Source organism: Phodopus roborovskii, unplaced genomic scaffold (genome assembly GCF_943737965.1).
Source record: "Phodopus roborovskii unplaced genomic scaffold, PHOROB, whole genome shotgun sequence".
NCBI lineage: Eukaryota > Metazoa > Chordata > Mammalia > Rodentia > Cricetidae > Phodopus > Phodopus roborovskii.
This window is the reverse complement of record NW_026126459.1, coordinates 26,447,375-26,467,369: the sequence shown is the minus strand read 5'-3', so window position 1 is coordinate 26,467,369 and position 19,995 is coordinate 26,447,375. Positions and strand designations below refer to the sequence as shown.

Here is a 19,995-nt window from a genome sequence, read left to right as displayed (position 1 = left end):
TCTCCTGGATAGCAAACCGTAGGAGAAGAGACAGTGTCTCTGCTGCCCACACCAAAGATAGCACCTCAGCAAGTATCTCCCTCCAGACCTGGTGGGAGGAATAATTCCATCTCACTCCTGCAAAGGAGCTAATGGAGACTTAATGAAAACACTGCACTAATGAAAATACTGGGGCTAGAACTGACTCTCCCTGCCAAGTCAGAGCAATTGGGGTCAGCATCCTTCCTGATAGTCACTCCTCAGTTCTTTTGGGGCCTAAGTTAAACAAACTGAGGGGTCTCAGAGCAAAAACAGTACATAGTTGATTGTGTCCTGTGCTCTAAGAAGTCAGAGACCCTCCTCATCGAGGAAACAAATACCTGAAATGCTGGTGTGTCCTGTTTTTTTGTGCACCCCTTCACTTCAGGTCATTTACCTTTTATTCCTGCAGATAAAGGTAGTTGCATTCTTACCTCTACTCTTTGCTCCTTCCAGTTTTCTGGATTCTATAAAGAGGCAGTCTTTCAGGCAGAAAGACCAACCCTAAGCATCAGGTTTGGGTCCAGTTCCAGTCCAACATATGACCTGATTCATTAAATCATTTATTGTTGCTGATTGTGTTTCCTGACCTGTAATATGGAAGCCTTCCTTGGCTACCTTACAAAATTGCTTACAAAATCATAGAAGATTTGAAAAAGTATAGGTGGTAGACAAATAGATGGACATAATTACACATCTGTGAAAACAGATTATGTCAAATTCCAAAATGTTAGGAGTGGAAAACAAATCTGTTGATGTGGGAATGTGGATGGGTAGGTGGGTTATGAGAGGGGAGTGGGGGTAGTTATAAAATCTGAGTGGTAGTAGAGTTAGCTACTGTGTGTCTTGACTGCGTCACAGATATACAAACCTACACATGATAGGGCTGCATATGCATACAGAAAGAACCAGTACAGGTAAAACTGGAACACCTGAAGGAGTTCGGTGAATTATATTAATATCCCATATGCTGGTTGTGACCATAAACTAGAGGACTGTGAAGTACTACCATTGAACGAAATTGTGTGAGGATAGATGGCACCTTTCTGCATTATTTCTTACAAATACATGTACATCAAGTATCACCATTTTTTTTAATTAACAACAGGACCATTATCTCTGCCTTCATTGCCTACCTCCATAGCTATCCTCTGGGAGGTTCTTTGTAAATGAGTCTTCTGCATGCAGATGGATGAAGAAGGGTCTGTATACCCCTCAAGCAGAAGAACCAAGTGGAGATACAGGAGTCTAGGGTTAGCAGGGTGTAATGGTGTGTGCCTAGAATCACAGCACTTAAGAGGCTGATTGATGTAGGAGGACCATGAATTCAAGGCTAGCCTGGATTATATAGCAAGACCCTGTCTGAAAAGATAGGAGGAGTCATTGATCAGCTCACCCTGAGCTTCTCTCTTCCTCATCAGCAGCTCTTGCAGTGTCAACTGGTTTGACACTGAACCCCCCCTTTGCACATAATGTCTTTTTCATAACATGAAAATACCATTAGCTAAGGCCTGAAGCAAGCATCTCTGTTGAATCTATCCCAAAGAGCCGACAGTTGCTACTAACAAAAATGTTTGTTGATTATGGGTGTCAAATGAAGGAAATACTGGCTAACCCTAGGTCTGAAGAAATAAAAAGCAAACATCCATACACAATCCCAAAACAGCTATCAAATTGGTTTAATGAAAGCCGGATGGTTTTGCTGAAAGCCAACAACAATTGTTTCCTTTTCATAGTGGAAGTATGGACATGACCCTGATTAATCAAATGGCTAATTATATTTTCCCATTCCAACTATTCTGGACCTGTGACACATAAGATCTGTTACTCCAGCCCTCCCTGGCAATGAGTCTGTGAGGGAAGCATGAGGCTACTGCTTTCTGCCATGGAGTCACTAAACCTAGTTAAGTGCTATCTTAAATGCCGCAGGCTCTGTGACACTTGAAATTCTAATTGGTGCAGAAAAGGGCTAAGTTGAAACAGCTTGTTCTTCCTCAAGGATTCCCCACTCTCAGGGCCCTCCAACCTAATGAGGTCTGTGAAATTTCAGACCTACAAGAGAAGTCCCTGCCAGGAGCAACAGCGGTACTCAGGCTGACAAGGGGATTTATGGTCAAGTTAGTCCCACCCATTCAGAGGTAGAGAATCCCCAAATGGTCTAGGAGGAGTCAGTTCACTTGGCTGTCAGGTAACCTAGAGTTGATCTGGATTGCCCACCTCTGTTCTGGGTTATGGAGGAAAGCAGGTGGGGTGACAGTAGGTAGGAGAGTGACCTGGCCCTGAGGCCTCTGGAGGGCACTTTCTCCTGCCCCAAAGGGGAAGGCAGTCAGGCAGAAGAGGAGGAAGAGCTCTTTGAGGAGAAGTGGTCCCTATGCTGCTCTGCGGCAGTAGGAACAGGCTGGACATTTGCTGAACACATTTGGAAAAGGAAGAGAGGAGATAATCGTCCTAATGAATGTGCAGGAGACAATAGCAGCTCCAGAGGGAGGATTATAAGCTCATTATAGTTTAATACAATGATTGATCATCTCTGCCCGCCAGCATTATCCTAGAATAGTGATGAAGGTCGGAGAGACCCATGACTGTCAGAGCTCAAGCTGGAATCACCAGAAGACATACAATATGGTTATAGGTCACTGGCTTTTTTCATTGCTAAAAATTCATACATGTGGTTTCATACCCCTTTATCCATAAACTGTCCTCCATGGCCTCAGCCCTAGATACTCCTCCATATCCCTGTCATCAGCTATAGGGCCTGACTCTGTCTCTCCCTGGAAACCCTCCCACTCATCTCCCCTTTTGAAGAAATGGCTGCAGCTTTCACTGTGGTGTGGCACTTGGCACCGCCAAAGGGCCCTTCAGTGGGTACTGGCTGGCAGACGGTTCAGGTAGAAGGCCCGGGAAACCTCCCGATAGGCATTGCGTAGCAAGACATAAGGGAAACAGGACTCCAACATGTCCAGCGTCAAGAAGGGTGACTCCTCTACCACCTGAAACAGACAACCAAGAGGTGAGAACTCCCAGAAAGCATCTGTAACAGGTCTTCCTTGTACAGGCCCCAGGCCCTTTGGAGCTCGGAGAGTTCCAAAGTCACTCTTCTGAGTCACTCTTCCCTGTACCCCTCCCTTGATTTGGCTCCCAAAGGCAATGTGTCCTGAGCCCCATTTCTATGGCCCATCCCCTACATCAGGGCTAATGAGAAGGGTACAGAAACAGAAGGCAAGGGAAAAGAAAAAACAAACAAAACATTTTCCTAGAATCAAAACGGCCCCCTGTCTCCTGTCTGGATACTAAGTCACATGTGAGCAGCACAGGCATGAGTAAAGACGGATGGCAGTGCTCACTATCTCAGGGACCAAGACAAAGGAAGGGGGTCCTAAAACCACACAGGGCCTCTTATAGTGGGCCTCAGGCGCCTCCCTCTCCCAGCACAGCATCTGGGAAGCAGTAAGAATGCTACATAAAAGACCAGGCATGATTAATTAGTTCAATTAGAAGCTTTCATGCTGTGGCAATCCCAGCAGTTCCCATAGCTAAACAGGAGATAGACTGGAAGCCTAGATAAGAGTAAGAAAGGTAGAAGTAAGGGTGTGAGAATGGGCAGAGAGGCCATATGCCCAAACAGTAATGCAATCCAGGGTTGGGCTGGGTTTCCATCTGGATAGCTAACAGGGTGTATTTCCTTAGAATCTTCTCTACTCAAGAAATCATGAGTCTAACTAAATGCATGCTCCAGAGAGGATTCCCGTATCCTCTGGCAAGCCTCACAGTGGGCCTTTCCCAATGTGTTTGGTATTTCCAGCTCTGCAGATCTGCTATGGAAAGAGAATCTGCCTTGTCTGCCCTCACATGTTTCTATCACTCTCTGAAGTCCCTTCAAGCTTTACTTTGGTAAGATTTTTCTGTTCTCAAACATATGCACACAGATACACAACGGCCTCAAAAGAGCAGAGATGAAGCCTGGAGGAAAGGAAATCTCCTGTCAAAACTACAGCCCCAGTCAGATGTGGTGACTCATGCCTGCAATTCCAACATTCAAGGCTGAGGCAGGAGTACCATGACATTGAGGCCAGCCTGGGCCACACACTGAGTATCAGGACAGCCAGGGATACATAGCAAAACCTTGTCTCAAAAACAAAAACAAAACAAAAAAAAAAAAAAAAGAGTAACACAGAGTTCTTTGCTTAGTGAGATTTCTAACCCTTGGCCAGCAGATGGGAGCACACGCAGAGAAATGGGTGATAGCTTCAAGAAGGAGCCACAGGCCCATGACTTCCTATTCTCTGCCAGGAAAATAACAGTAGTCTGTAGCACTGGAAACAGCCCTAGAGTGGAGGCTCAAAGACTTGGGTTCTAGTCCCAGATCAGCCCATTCATCTTGAATATCATTCAAGTCTCAAATAATGGCCAGGATCCAATGTGACTGATTCTTGATTCTGAGAGCACCATCTCTTTCCCCCAGGGAACAGGCTGTCAACTCTGGGGTGGACAGTGCTCAGCCTGAACAGTGAGAACAGGAAAACCACAGGGAGAGAAGGGCTGGCCAGATTGTGGGATTACACAGATAACCTTTTAACTCAGAACACAGTGCCTTCCCTCCAGTCATCTCCAATTTCTCTATGGAAACATTTGCATTTAAATTGCTTTGCAGCAGCGAGTCCCTCCAATCTTCACCTCAGCAAAATGTGCCTGATCCTGGTATTCTTCCTGGGGGGGGAGGGGTGAAGGTAGGGGGCAGGGGCAAGAACCTCTCCCTCTTTTGGGGCAGGCATGGAGGTGGGGATCACAAGAGAGGAAGTGAGGCTAAAAGGCAATTCACAGCAGTTACCTCCCACCCCCAGATGAAGCAGAGGCATGCTTAAGTCATCCAGAAACTAAATTAGCAACAGGCTCAGGGAGCTCCATTTATTGAGCACTTAATGTCTACAGTGCACTTCCTCAAATATCTCCTGATTCTAACCACAGCATCATGAGGATCATTACCTACTGTTAGGAATAAAGACTCATGCTGTTGCTGGGCATGAAGGTATACATCTGCAATACTGGCACTCAGAAGTTGAGGCAGGGGCATTTTGATTTGGAGGTCCGATTAAGTAATACAATAAAACTCTGTATCAGAAAGTGGGGGTGGGGTGGGAGACTTCAAATACTGTGCTTGCATTAAGAGAGAGACAGAAAGAAAGGAAGGGAGGGAGGGAGGGAAGAAGGGAAGGAGAAAGGGAAGGGAAAAGAAGGAAGGAGGGAAGGAAGGAAGGAAACTCTAAATGCTGTGTTTGCCTATTGCATTTCTAGCATCTCCCCCCCCCCACTGCCCTCATCTGCATCTTCCTCCCTGGAGCCCTCACACACCCTACATGCATGTGCACACTTCAAATGCATTCTCTCCTCCATCATAATAAAGGGTAGCCCTTTTCTGGCTGGAGACACAGGCATAGATACAATTCAGGGTCTTGAGTCTTTAAAGAAGAGAACCTGAGGGGGTGGGTCCCCACATTTCTAAGCCCACATACCACATAACTAAAAATTTAAGAAATAAACTGGGTATGGTGACATATGCCTGTAATAACAGCACTCCAGAGGTAGAGACCCGTAAACCAGAAAGTCAAGGACATCCTTGGTTATATATGGAGTTTGAGGTCAGCCTGGGACACATGAAAACTTTGTAATTTCATTGAAGTCTAGACTTGAACTAAGAATACATAGACTTGGGTCAGACAGCTAGCTCAGCTAGTAAAGACACTTGCTGCCAAGCCTGAGGACCTGAGTTTGATCCCTAGGACCCATACAGTAGAAGGAGAGAACCAATTCCTGCAAGTTGTTCTCTGACCACATATGCACCATGGCATGTCTATACATACCCACAAATAAATATAAAAATATTTTTTAATTCTTAGACTCAGAGTCCTGTATCCTAATAAAATAAAGAAGAAACTCGGGCTTTAGTCCAGTCCCCCTTCTCAGCTCGTTTGAGGAGTTCTACAACACACACACACACACACACACACACACACACACACACACACACCAACCACAGACTTCCCTACCTGCACATCTTAGCTGCAACCATATATCCTTGGGTAGCAGAGGTACATCCACTGTCCACCCAGGTCTTGGGGAAGGAGTTCTATAGGCTGGAGAGCTCTAATACCATAGAGATATCTTAAGTTTATGCTGTGATTTGGGATATATCCTCTCCTACTAAGCCAGAGGAGGGTAATCGCAAGGTGAGAGGTGGTAAGAGGAGGGTTGGGGAAGAAGCCTCTACACAGACCTGGAGAATCAGACTATCAGATGAGAAAAGTGAGTAAATATGCTGAGAGGGAAGCAAGGGCATAAGGGAAGCATTTTAAAAAGTCAACTGAGTCAGAGCTCCTGCCAGATTAGAGGCAAGTGCACAGCTTGAGAAGCAGGGAAAGAGATAGCATGAACTGCCTGATTCAAGGCCTTAGCAAGCTCCCTGCCTCAGAAGCAAAATTCCTTCCTTCCTGGGATCCCCATAACCAAATCACTTTAAGTCCCCTTCGTACTGTCCAATCAAGAAAGACACTTGCAGGAAGTTGTCACAGAAAACCAAAAGCATACTGAATAGCTCTGTAAGACATGGGACCTATGAGCCAGGGGCCAGAGAGGTCCCATTCTGCCTAGAAGTCCTTGAATGCTCTGCTCTAGGATCACAAGACAAGTCTAGAATGTTCACTAAGATGTAGGGACAGATCCAGAGGATACAGGTGGACTTAAATTCTTAGTTAATGTTTTTGGTTGATGACATGGCAGGGACCCAAAGACACTAAAAAGGAGTCTCCTGCTGGCCCTTCCTCTCCATTTCTAGACCAACTTAAACAAGATACATACCAATCGCATGAGCAGAGAAATGGATTCTCGGTTTCTGGTTTTGAGCTTGTCAGTCTCCTGGCCCAGCTGCAAGAGGCTGACAGAAGCCACCTGGAGAGGAAGCATTTGTAAAGAAACAGATTTTTATGGAGGTCAGAATAGGACAGCCTCAGGCTACAGGAACTTATGAAAAGATCAAGGAGGAGCTTTAAGAAGTGCTAGGCTGTTCCTGAAGGCTCCTGGTGGGAAAGTGTCAGGTCCCAAGGTTTCAGAGACACACACTGCCTGCAAACTAAAATGAATCCCAATGGCTCAGTCTGCCAATGCAGACAGAAGGAACTCATCAAATGCCAGGAAAGAGGGCACAAGGGGCAGGGAAGAACCTAGAACAAAGGCTAGTGATTAATCTTTTCCTTAGCAGCCTCTAGATAATTCCATCATCAGACTGTTTACAGCCTACTCTGTACCCCAAAGCCAGGATGGATCTCAAACACAGTACTCTTAGTACTCTCCCCCATCACCCCCCGAAGGGGTTGTCATCTCCACTGCCAGATCTCCAACAGATCAAGGAGGTAGGCAGAAGTGTAAGTCACAGTCCAGGCCTAAGTAACCTGAACTGCAAACAAACAGGGCAAAGGGGAATAAAGAAGTACAGTTAGGGATCCCTTTTCTCAGAGATCTGATGGGAATCCTCTTTATTTTTAAGATGGTTAGAGACCATTCTGCCTAGTTGGTTATACCAGCTTAAGCAGAGACTCTCTATCCAGCCTACTGTCCCTGGTGTGTACTTCTCAGAATGAAGATATAATTCCTAAAAATAATAATAATAACATGACCTGCTGTTTCCTTCTGGGAGGAGAAAAATGAGGCCTAATTCTTAACTGAGGACCATGCTACACAAAGGAAGGTTTCCCTTTGCTGAGAATGCTCAGGCAGGGTGAGGGTAATTGACCATGAGTCAGAGTGTATGAACAGGAATCCTCTTTAGGGATAGAGTGGAAAACTCTAAGGCCTCTTTTAACTATGGAAGAAGATTATTCATTCTACATTTTTCCAGAGGCAAAACTAAGATCAATGGTGGTATTTACAGGGAGTCAAACTTTGGCTAAAAACATTTTCAACAAATTTTTGAACAAAATGGACCTCACCTACACACAATCTACTACCCAGTTATAAACTCCAGTCCACAGAAACCCAATCCAAGGTTCTCAGAGTAAGATCCTAAGACCAAGCCTACTTTTTGGGAACACTACTGCTTCATGATTTAAATCCAAGTTTGAAAACTGGTGAGTGACAGTACAGAGCAGGAACGGTCCTTAGAGAGCATGAAACTCAGCATCACTGTGACTTTAATGTATCTCTGATCTCCTGGAGACCAAACTAGAAACACAAGGCTGGGCCTCACCCTGTATGCTAATTCAGAAGGTCTGGGGTAGAGATCAGGAGTCTCAGTTAATCAGATTCTCAGGATATTCTGATGTGCACAGATGTGATGAATCACAAATCAGTTTAATATCTTTGGTTTATAACTGAGAAAACTGAGACCTCAAAAGCTTGTCTGTCCAGAGGTCACAGGACTTCACAATGCCAAAACTCAGATTTTCTCATTGCCCAATGATATCCCCAAGTGTCTGGCCAAAAGCTGAAGTCCCAGATGTTGGGAAAGTTAGAAAAGCTCCTGCCTTTCACAGAGTGGCCTCCACTCTTCCTGCATGAATGATGTGAGAGGCTAGATGCCAAAGACCTTTTGGTATCAACTGTCTAGGAGCTGAAGTCAAACCACTTCCACTCTTTCTGGTCTAGATACTCACCACCAGAAACTCCTTGAGGTGGGTTTCAATGTTCTTGTTGTACAAAGTGAAGAGGGCAGCAGACACCTGTATGATGGCTTTGGTCAAACAGTGGATGTTGTTGTTGTAGCCTAGTTTAGAATGGGGGAGGGGACATAAAGAGAACAGCAAAGTGAGCAACCCAGGCTAGCCCTAAATGAAAATCCCCCTTCCTTCCCCCCCTCTCCTCCTTCCCCCTCTCCCTCCCTCTTCCCCTCGTCTCCCTCTTTCTTCAGGCTGAACCAACCTGACACCAAAATAATTATTTGATATTTGAGGACTAGAAGAAGTATGTTCCTATGGTATTTTATTGGGATAAAAGTTTTTGTTTTTTGTTTTGGTTTGATTTTTGGCTTTTCAAGACAGGGTTTGTCTATGTAACAGTCCTAGCTGTCCTGGAACTAGCTCTGTAGACCAGGCTGGCTTCAAACTCACAGAGCTACATCTATCTGCCTCTGTGGCCCAAGTGCTAGGATTAAATTTATGTGCCACAACCTCTTGACTTAAAATGTTACTCTCCCACCAAGGGAATACATTTTTTCCAGATTTTATTTTATTATTTTTTTAATATTTATGTATTTTATGTATATGAGTGGCCTGTCTTCATACATAACACCAGAAGAGGGATCAGATCCCATTACAGATGGTTGTGAACCACCATATAGTTGCTGGGAATTGAACTCGGAACCTCTGCTCTTAACCACTGAGCCATTTCTCCAGCCCCCAGAGATAAAATTTTATGCACACATCATTCTCACTTGCTTTACACCTTTAAAGAAGTCTGCATGTTGCCAGGCATGGTGGCAAATGCTTTAATCCCAGCAGTCAGGAGGCAGAGGCAGGTGGATCTCTGTGAGTTCTAGGCCAGCCTGGTCTACAAATTGAGTATCAGGACAGCCAAGGCTACACAGGAAAAAACCCTATCTCAACCCCTCCCCTCAAAAATCAGTCTGTGTGTTCCAGGAACTTATCTTTATTCTGCCTCCCTCCCTAGTAGAGACCTGAATAGCATTGGTCCTTCAAACCTACATCTTACTTACCATCCTTCTCAATGCTGTAGAAGGAAGAAGGGTCAGTGGCAAGGAGTGGGAGGGAAACCGCAAGAAAGATCAAGAGCAGGCATGCTACCTTATACTCTTCTTCAGGAGATGAGTTATCTGGGGAAAAGAAAAGGACACGAGGAAAAAGTAAGGTCAACAAACTGGCATTATCTCCTGCAAGGGTTCTACTTCACAGAATCGTGGTCACATGACAAAATATCTCTGACATGCTTTAGCATGTATTGTAGGCAAGTTAGAAATGACTGAAGGAGACAGCACTAGTACCCAGTTGTAGGGAGGCCCAAGTCCTAGAGCCTACGTGGATCTGGTAAAAGAACGTAATACCAATCCCTGGGGTCAGTTCTCTTCCAGGTGTGTATAACAACAAATGGGCCAATCAGAGAAGCCTATAATGGAACACGTTAAGAGTGGTCCTGAGGAAGGACTGGAAGGTGCACAGCATTACTGTAGGGAACTTGGATGCCATCCCACACAACTTAGTGTGGAACCATCTGCTATCTAGAGTTGTTCCCTCTTTGATTCGTTTGTGTGAATCTTATTTCCCCAACCACACCATAAGTTCTCCAAGCACTTGCTGAACAAGAGATTCTCACTCAGAACTATTTTCTGTTTGGTCAGCAAAACCTAAATCCCCTCTGTGAGCATCTTCTGGAGGTTAGGGGCTACATTTTGCCTTGCCTCCCAGCTTATATCCTCTGAATTTACCACCCCAAATAAATAATTCTTTAACTTTGACATTCCCCCTCCCCAAAAGTGGGACACAAGCCCTCCTTTGCCCATCCTTCCATCTTACCAGCTTTCAGATTGGCAATGGCAGCTACCAGGGCTGGGTCAATGTCACAGCTCACCCCTGCAGCAGATGCCAGCTCAAAGATACTCAGAGTGACCTGACAGAAAACAAAACAACATCTTGGAGAGAGATTCTGGTACAGGAGAGGTGCTTAACAGAGGCTCTCAACAGCCAGGCATTTTAACTTATGGTGCACTATTAATTTTTCTAGATAGTATTTCCATAGTTTTCCATAGTCTGCAATGGAGGAAAATGCTTATGAAGCTATGGAGATGGCTGTCAATGAAATGCCTATTGTACAAGCATAGGGACCTGAGTTTAAATTAAAAAAGAAAAACCTGGGCATGGTGGTGCACATTTGTAATCCTAGCTATGGGTCTAGAGCAGAGAGACAGACAGGCAGACCCTGGAGATCATTGTCCAGTCAGCCTAACCAAATCAACGAGCTCCCAGTTCAACCAAAGACCCTGCTTCAGAAAGTAAGACGGAGAAAGACTGAGGACCTCTGGCCAATCCCTGGCTTCCACAGCATATGTACATACACCCGCATGCACAAAGCCCAAGCCCACATGAAAACACACACACTACTTGGCATTAAACATTATTTTCTCAAATGCTTCATTTAATTAATGCAGCTAGGTAATGTATTCTCTTGTCCCCAGTTGCCACTTCCTTCCTTTCATGCTTCGGTCAGTTCTTTTACTCCTTTTCTCCATGTGCATGAGTCACGTGAGCCCCTCAAGCTCAGTTCAAGTCTCCTAGGCCTCCCCGGTTTGGTCCAAACCCATTCTCCTTGCCTTCTTGTTGCACTGACCAAGCATTGACTGTACACAGCACTTGGTATTAACTGACTTTTCAGAGGGTAAGCAAGACATGTGGCTTCTCCAAAAACAGATTCTAAGTTTTAAAAATACTATGTCATAGTGAAGGGAGAAGGCATTTTGGAAGTACACAGACACCAGCTCAAATCCTACCACCATCACTTAGTCACTGTGCCTCAAAGGTCTTAACCTCTTTGAGCCTCAGGATTCTCACCTGTAGAAATGGGACAATGCTACTTATATTAGACCATGTGGGTAAAGCATCAACCTAGTGACTAACAGAATTATGCTCTCTCACCTCTCCCTTTACTGTAACCAGATCTTCGCATTTTTCTTCATCTTCCTAGTGTTTCGCATAAGGCTGAGCAGATACAAAACATTCTAAAGATTCACTGATTGATACCTGGATCCCTCGCTGTACTTAGAACTAAGTTCTTGGAATGTAACCCAAATCCTGACTCCATATCCAAACCTCTTCTGAAGGTTTGTTTTGGTTTGGGTTTTTGGGTTTTGGGTTTTTTGCACATCTTTTTGCAAAGGCCCCACAATGTTACAGCAACACACCTTGTACAGAGCACCAATAAAGCCACCTTCTATTCAGCCCTTTATTTAAATCCCTTAGAACCACCTGCCTGTGGCCACAAAGGCCAAGCAGATCAAGGACATAGTAAATGACCGGTGGAACTGAAGGAAGAGAGAGACAGTTGACAGGTCTCATTTTCCCTTGACTTTCCTCCAGGTCATCCCTTTCTCCACCCATCTGCCTATTTTCCCAGGCAAACTAAGCCTACCGGTCAAACTGTCCAGATGATGTGAACTAGACAAGCTCCTGAGAGAATGGAGCACTCAACCTCCACATCAGCAATTGCCAGAAACCCAGGCTGTGCATCAAATCAAAAGCACCTACAAGGGGTGGCCAGCCCAGCCAGCCATCTCATCACCTCGCCCCCAGGTGATTTGAGGCATAAAAAGGAGGAAGCTTCACAACTATTTTGATTCCTAAGGAAGTTCTTCTTAACATCCTACTTCAATTTTTCCTGCTCAGACCTTATTCCTTTAAAGGAATCACTCATAAGAGAAATAGCCTGCACTTTGTACCAGGAGGAGCTTGTCCCCAGGCTTTGGCTGTATTTCCTGCATAACACATTTGTTTGTACTAGAGGATTTAAAAGACAAGCTAATTCCAAGGGTGGAGGGAGTGGACAATTAAACTCCATTTGCCTGCAGCAGCTCTTTTCCCTCCCTCTCTCTCCTACTCTCTCTCCTTCTTCTCCACTCTCCCTCTCCTATGCCCATGGGTGCCTGAGAAAGATGATAGGGGACAGAACGTTTAAGAACTGAGAGGGATACAAGGCTGCGGTAGGGGAACTCTAAGGTAGACAGGGTGGGTGGGAAAGGAAGGAACAAATCTTATAAGAAGTACTCCTAAGGAGGGGACCTGTTTGACATAGAATTTGCATATTGCTCATTTCAAGTGAAAACCTACAGATGCTACCCCTGACCTCACCTGTCTGCCCCTGGAATGTTTCCCCAAGTCTCTCAGGGTTCCCACTTTCCTCTGTATCCCATATGGCTCTCCAGCTCTGCCCTCTCCCTCTCCCACGGTCTGCCTTGACCTGTTTCCCCTTTCAAGTCCCAACTCTTGTTCTTGTAGAATTCTTCAGAGCCCTAGCTCCCCACAAGATCCTGCAGACAGCCTTTGACTTCAGCAAGTCACCCAACTGAACCCCTACCTTGATGTCTGTATCTGGGGTGACAAACTCCTTCAGGCACTCAATAGGGCCCATGAGAAAGGGGCAGTGGGAAGAAAAAACCTGAAGAAAGAGAAGATGAATGAATCCAAAACCAGGTAGAAAGGGACAGGAAGGGGCCTTTACTTAAGAAGCCAGCTTTCCAGCTCCCATTACCTAGGCCTAGAGGTCTCTTAAGTTCGTCAATCTGAAGGATCACAAGCTCAGCAACCCACTCCATGCTTATGTTTCATGCAAACCCCACCCACAGAGAGGCTTACAGTTCTGCATCAGCCTTCCCCACTCACCTCCTGAAGTCCCTCTTGGGCCATAGCCCTAAAACTGAGAATCACCCCAATGATGGTCATTCGTTTCAGCACGTTCTCAGCCCCTGAAGAGAAAGCAGGTTGTTGGAGAAGAGAATAGGAAGAATGGTGGTGATTTTTTTCTCCAGGCCCAGCTCCTCAAAGCCCCTGTCATTCATAATGCATCCCTCATAACTCCTTTAGGAAAGTGCTCACCCATCAGCTGGGGCAGCAGAGATGCCATCAAGTCTGGCTTGCTGAAGTTGGATCTGATCTGAACCAGTATATCCATGTTTTCCACCACCAGCTTCTGCAGTTGAAGAAAACAGAGGCATACAGTAGGGAGAGGAGAGATCAATACTCTATCTTCCAGTTCCCACCCCTGGGCAACACCTTTTACCATAGTACCTTCAGCTCTACAATCTGGGAGGTCACATGCCACATTAGGTTTTCACTCAGGAACTTCATGCCATAGGGACCAAGAATTTCAGCCAAGGCTCGCATCTCTGGAATAGAGTTTCAAAGTTCCCAATGGAACACAAGTCTTTGAATATATAAATTCTGTGCAGGAAAGAAATAATGTGGGCAGATGAGAAACAAAAAGAAGAAAAAGAAGGAGAAGGAGAAGTCTGTAGTCCTACACACAGGTGGAAGGTCTGGATGCCCATGGGACAATTTCCCCTCTCCCCACTGGTATCGATAGCAGTTTACTTATTTTAAAAAAAAAAACAAAATTTATGTGTATGGGTATGTACCTGAATGTATGTGCCCATGAACATGCAATACCCACCAAAGTCAGAAGAGGGCATCATATCCCTTAGAGCCATCATTACAGACTTTTATGAGCAGCCATATGGATATCGGAACCCAAGCTCCAGTCCTCTGGAAGAGCAGCTGGTGCTCTCAACTGCTGAGCTATCTTTCCAGGCCCCTGTTTGCCTCTTATATAAATCTGCACTCCCCAGTCCTTTTTTCTGGGTTTTGCTAGTTACAAGTTACAAGTTAGTTACAAGACCTCGAAGAAGTCACTAAGCCCCTCAGGGCCTCTTTGCTCCTCTTAACATCATGAATTCCTTAAAATAAGCATTAAAAAAAAAAAAACTACAATGAACTGTACGAAACTAGATACAGATAAGCAAGGGTATATTAAAAGCCCTGTGAGGTGTGGGGCTTTACCGGCGAGGAGACTCAGTGCTTGGACAAAGTCACTTAATCACATCAGGGGCAGGTCCTGAAACCCAGTGCAAAGCCCTTCTTCCCTTACATTGTTCCTGAAGAGACAATGTTCCTGCATCTGGGGTCTCATTTCTCAGTCAACTTCCAGTATTTAATATCTCACTGGCCTAGTTTCCCCTTGAGCTGACTTTTCTTTTTTCATAATCAACACACATTCCCCAGAGTCTCAGGTATTTTCACTTTAAATTCTTTATTCTTCCAAATCTAGTCTTACCCCTAAGGCCTTATCACTCCTCACCCAGCCTGTTTTTGCCCTTTCTGAGTTAAATCAAACTTGCCTGGGGGAATCCCAGGTTGGAAATCCTAGTGGCAAGCTCAGTTGGAAAAGGCTCTGGCTGTGATCTTTGGCTACCGGCCACTCCATCAGGGGAAACCACAAAAGACCAGATGTAACTAGAGAGCAACATAGGAAAGACAAATTCAACATCATTAATCAGAATTTAGGAAGGAATGGAAACTGGGATTCCTGGCTACAGTCTTTGAAGGATGCCGTCCACCTCCATCATCAACTACAGAGGAAGCAAACAGCCTTGGTCACTGAAGCTAATGCAATGCCTGTCCAAAGTAAATACTAGACATTTGTAGAGTCACCAATTTACAACCACAGGACCAAGCTGAGAAATGTAAAGAGATCTTATAATTAACTAGCCACCTTAGAATGCTAACACTGTTGCCTGAGAAAGAGGGTCAAAACTGCCCTCTCTGGAACTAATGAAGAGGCGGCAGGCTGGTAGACTGGATGGATCTGCAAAACCCCCCCACTCCAGTCATCTCTATCACCAGTTAGTAACCCTGTGGCATCCTTTTCTTCCTATCTATCTATTTTTGAAGTAACATTGCCCCATCACCATGGCAACCCAGAGAAATTGGGGTGGGGGTGGCAGAAGGGTGAATGTGCATTGCCTCCTGCTGCTCGTCAGTTGTCAGCAAGACCTAACACAGGTTTTACAGGCTGCCTACAGCTTGTGGGAAGAGCTGATGAAAGGGGCATCTAAAACCTCCAGCGGACAAAATATGACGGTCTGTTTACAGACAGAATGCAGAGAATGATAAGGAGGAAGAGCTAGAAAATGTAATGTGCACTTCCTTTTCTGGGGAGGCCAAGGAAGTGGAAGATGAAGAAGTCTGGGACATGGAACGCCTCTGCCTAACTTAGGTCTCATGCACAATCCATCATTCACATGGGAGTGAGAGAAAGAGGGGTGAAATAGGATCCTTCATGAATACCAAGCTGGTAATACCAAGAAGGAAATATATGGCTGCAAGCCCTCTTTTAAAAGAGAATGGTGCTAGGTGGTGGTGGCATACTCCTTTAATCCCAGCACTTGGGAGGCAGAAGCAGGCAAGATTGCCATGGGTTTGAGAACAACCTGCTCTACTGAGCTAGTTCTAGGACAGTCAGGGATACACAGAGAAACCCTGTCTCAAAAAACCAAAAGGGGTCCAGTGATTTTTAAATTCACTATAACTTCCTTACCTGTACACACATGTATACACACGTACACACACACATAAATAAAAATAGATTCATTGGTTAATTAATTAATGAAAATACTGCTGTACACTGGGAAGCAAGAAAGCAGTGCCACACTGTTCTGGAGTTTGACTGAGTTGGAATTCCAGTCCCACCATTTATGGATGTGTGACCTTAGCACCTTCTAACCTCTCAGTGCCTCAGTGTGTTCATCTGAAAAATGGGGTTAGCAAGAGGAGCTGCCTCCAGACTGTGTGTGAACTGAATTCTATGTGTAAGCACTTAAAACTCTGCCCCACGATAATGTCTTCCAGTATCTCATCAGTACTGGCCAAGGATCTGAACATCACCTCCAAGGAAGAAGATGACAGGACATCAGATCACCACTTAATCTGTCCCCATGTGTGTTGCTTCTGCATTCTGTATGAAACAGGAAAAAAAAGTACCACCCTGGAAGACTGGATCCCTTCGATGCCTAGTGTGCCTGCCTAGCTCCTAAACCTCTCTCCTTTTGTGTCTTCACCTTCATCCCCTCGAGTCACTTCTCAATCCTGGGCCTTGCTTTAGAATCTCTTTTTATGGTCCTAAGGTTGAGCAGAGTCCAGCAGCAACACTGAGTGCTGAATGGGCCTCTAGGAAAGCAGGAGGATTTAGGCCAAGATATTGAAGAGCTCTGTGGCAAGACCAGAGTGCTGGGCTCACCAGAGATGTCCGAGAACTCCTCCGCACTGAAGTTCTGCTCCCCATCCCGGGGAAGGCTGATGAAGGCCTGCATGGCTGGGGAGAGGAGGATGGCTCCGGTGCTTGCCTGTCTGAGTAGGCTTTCTAGGTACCTGCAGTGGGAGGGGCCAAGGAAGCTCAGGTTAGCATCTAGTCATTTCTGCTACCACCACACTAGAGTCAGGAAGAAAGTCTGCTAGGGGCTGGGATAGGGAAGAAAGACAGAAAGAAGGCAACACAGCAATCTATTTAACACCCTAAAGCTGTTGGATCAGAAGCAAGAAATGTGATTCCATTTGGCCTCCAACCCACAAGTACCCCACCATGCTGTAAATGCAGCCCCATACACTCCCAGCCTTCAGCCCTGCTCTCTTCCAACAGCTGCACTCTCTCGCCCTTACCCTCTGTCAGATAAGACAGACAGGCTCACACTGGCATTCTTAAAAAGATGAACTAGGTTCCTCTGAAATACACTTAAGCCATATCATCTCCAGTGAAAAGCTAAACCAAGGACCCAGGATCCCAGAAGCCAGTCTCAAATCAAACCTCTGGCTGTCAGGAGCACCCATCATCCTGTCACCCAACCTTCTTCCTATCCTCTGGACAAGTCAGAGATGCTGCCTCTGACAGTGTCCAAAGAAGAGGGTCCACCAGCTGCGGCACTCACCCTGACACCATTCTAACTCTGTATTTTTACAGTATCATGGGCTAAACACCGTGAGCCAAACTCGATTTCCAATTGTTTTTCTCCCCCAGTTAATTACAATTAGTTGTCAAATTTTTAAAACTGAAAATTTACATTAAAAAATAACTTAGTGGAGCAGCATTCAGTGGGTACTAAAAGGCAGCTGTCTCTGTGAGAGAGACAACAGACTGTAAATGCTCAAAATCCTAGCCTAGCTGGCAAAATTCACCTACTTAACCAGGCAGTACCCTTCCCAGTATCCCCCTAAACTGATAGTAGATTTAAAGCGCCACCTAGTGGCTTGTGGAGGGAGAAATCTGTCTTTTGACTCCTTAATGTCAAAGAAAATGGTGCTTTTTCTGGATTGGGAAAAGGGCCCCTTCCCCTATCCAGAACAATCTACTGGACTTGACACAGCTTTGGTTGAAAATAAGGAGAAAGTTTGCAAGAGACATGGGTAGACAGCATGGTTCTTACAGGAAGAAGCTAAATAAAGCAAAAAGAAAAATAAAATGTAAGAAAGAAATGGTAGAATACTTTTCAACAGAAACAAGAATCCAGGAAAAGAAAGTTAAGGATAGGACATTAAGAGTCCCGGGGTAGATGCATAGATAGTGATGTGAAGGCTAGAACAGAAGGTTTGCCATGGCTATTGCTGTCATCCACAAGCAGGAAAAAAAAAAAAAAAGACACACCTCCTTTGCAGGTTCAGTGAGCTGCTGGAAGTTAAAATGCTTTGTTGTGGGCCTACTTTGTGAAGCAGACAATGAGAAGAAGGAACACTGACCAGTTTGTGTAGAGAGTGGTGACAGTCTGCTCGCCACATGAGTCCAATGGCTGTGTCTGCTGCAGGAGGGCATTGCGGACGACTCTGGAAGCATCTGCACCCAAAAACTGTGCCAATGACTGAATAAAACTGATGTATGCTTTGACTCCTGCCAACAGCTCAGAAGGCCTAAGGATCTCCTGTGTTGTGGCATTATAGCCAGCCAAAGTCACGATGGCTCTAAGTAACAAAAGCCTTAATAATTATAAATATATTAACAAACACAGAGACAACCTTGTATGTCCCAGTGCTGCACATATTATCTCATTCAAGACCCAACGCAACCCAGTAAGGTAGGCACTATTATCCCTATTTTGTAGATAATAAAACTGGGTAAGCAAATCACTTGCTGAGGATCATGCAGCTGGCAAGTGTCAGAGTTTGGACTTGGGTCCATTGACATTTGATTCCTAACCATTTCTTCCTCTGGAGAAATTAGGTCAGCTGTTAAAAGACCTGAGCTCACAAATGCCATCCTACTCTAAGGAAAAACTTAGTCCCAAATGCCACCAATAATGGAAATCATGCTTAGAAATCCTTGGAAAGACAGTGGCCATGGATGCTAGACTGTATAAAGTACCGAAGTCTGTACACTCTAGACAAGGCAGAACAAATGTCTGCCACATACAGCCATGAGTACACAGCATGTTCCTTCCCCAGGGACTAAAATTTCATGCTGCAGCCAGTCCTTTGACTTACAATTTTTCATCATAAAATAAGATAAACAATCAGGACAGAACATAGTCACAGCATGTCACTCGTTTGCACCTTACTATAAATAAGTTCCTCAAATTCTTCCTAAACTGTCGATATTTGGAATTCTTTGGTTGGTTGGAATTCTGGCAAAATGTTTATGGCAGGATGTTCAGGAAGGTCTGTTCCCACAAATTAAAGAGAAGTTTTTTAGATCCCTGGGTACTACTTAAGTACATAGAGGGGACAGGTGAGAGGCAATGTTAGCATTTAGGCATTTTACTGGCCTGCCTTTGGAGTTCTGACAAGATATGCCCTCAGCTGCTGCCCCTAAGAGATCCCTTTTAAAAGGACCCTGCTCACCTCTATCTCTTTCTTTCTCTCCTTCTCTCTGTCGTCTGTCTCTGCCATCTGTCTCTCTGTCTTCTGTCTCTGTCATCTGTCTCTCTGTCTTCTGTCTCTGTCTTCTGTGTCTGTCTGTGTCTGTGTCTGTCTGTGTCTCTGTCTGTCTCTGTCTGTCTCTGTCTGTCTCTGTCTGTCTCTGTCTGTCTCTGTCTCTGTCTGTCTCTGTCTCCTCTCTTTCCTCTTTCCTGCAATGCTCCTGTCCCCAGAGGTCAGTCTCCTCAATCCCCTTTCCCTTTCCCCTTTTAATGATCCTTTTCCCTTAATAATAAACCCCTCTGCTTGAACTCTGTTGTATGGCATCTTTCTCTTTTCAGCTGCTTTTTAAAATTACAACAGACAAACCTAATCAGTATTAGAATGTTTAGACAGTTGTGGCACCTACTTGTAATACTAGCACTCAGAAGGCTAAAGCAGGAGGGATTCAGATATATTCTACTTAGGAAGGCTCTTCTCCAAACGGGGGTGGAGTGGGGAGATCATTCAACTATAAAAAGCACTGGCTGCTCTTCCAGAGGACTGGAGCTCTATTCCCAGCACCCACAGGGCAGCTCACAACCATCTGTAACTCTAG

At 45.1% G+C, this 19,995-nt stretch overlaps 1 protein-coding gene across 2 annotated transcripts in view; it reads right to left on the bottom strand.

Annotated features, from left to right (window-relative positions):
• Positions 1–1,679: 1,679 nt before the first annotated feature.
• The window catches only part of Nckap1l (NCK associated protein 1 like), a 60,512-nt gene continuing 42,196 nt past the window's right edge, over positions 1,680–19,995 (bottom strand). For both annotated transcript variants that reach the window (XM_051190096.1, XM_051190095.1), the window contains exons 21-31: positions 18,288–18,506; positions 16,798–16,928; positions 13,794–13,891; positions 13,602–13,695; positions 13,389–13,471; positions 13,084–13,164; positions 10,533–10,626; positions 9,719–9,835; positions 8,661–8,770; positions 6,871–6,960; positions 1,680–3,008 (exon numbers count right to left, since the gene is read on the bottom strand). In XM_051190096.1, the coding sequence (XP_051046053.1) occupies positions 2,877–3,008; positions 6,871–6,960; positions 8,661–8,770; positions 9,719–9,835; positions 10,533–10,626; positions 13,084–13,164; positions 13,389–13,471; positions 13,602–13,695; positions 13,794–13,891; positions 16,798–16,928; positions 18,288–18,506 (1,249 nt within the window). In that variant the 3' untranslated portion in view covers positions 1,680–2,876. The remainder of the gene's footprint in view (positions 3,009–6,870; positions 6,961–8,660; positions 8,771–9,718; positions 9,836–10,532; positions 10,627–13,083; positions 13,165–13,388; positions 13,472–13,601; positions 13,696–13,793; positions 13,892–16,797; positions 16,929–18,287; positions 18,507–19,995) is intronic.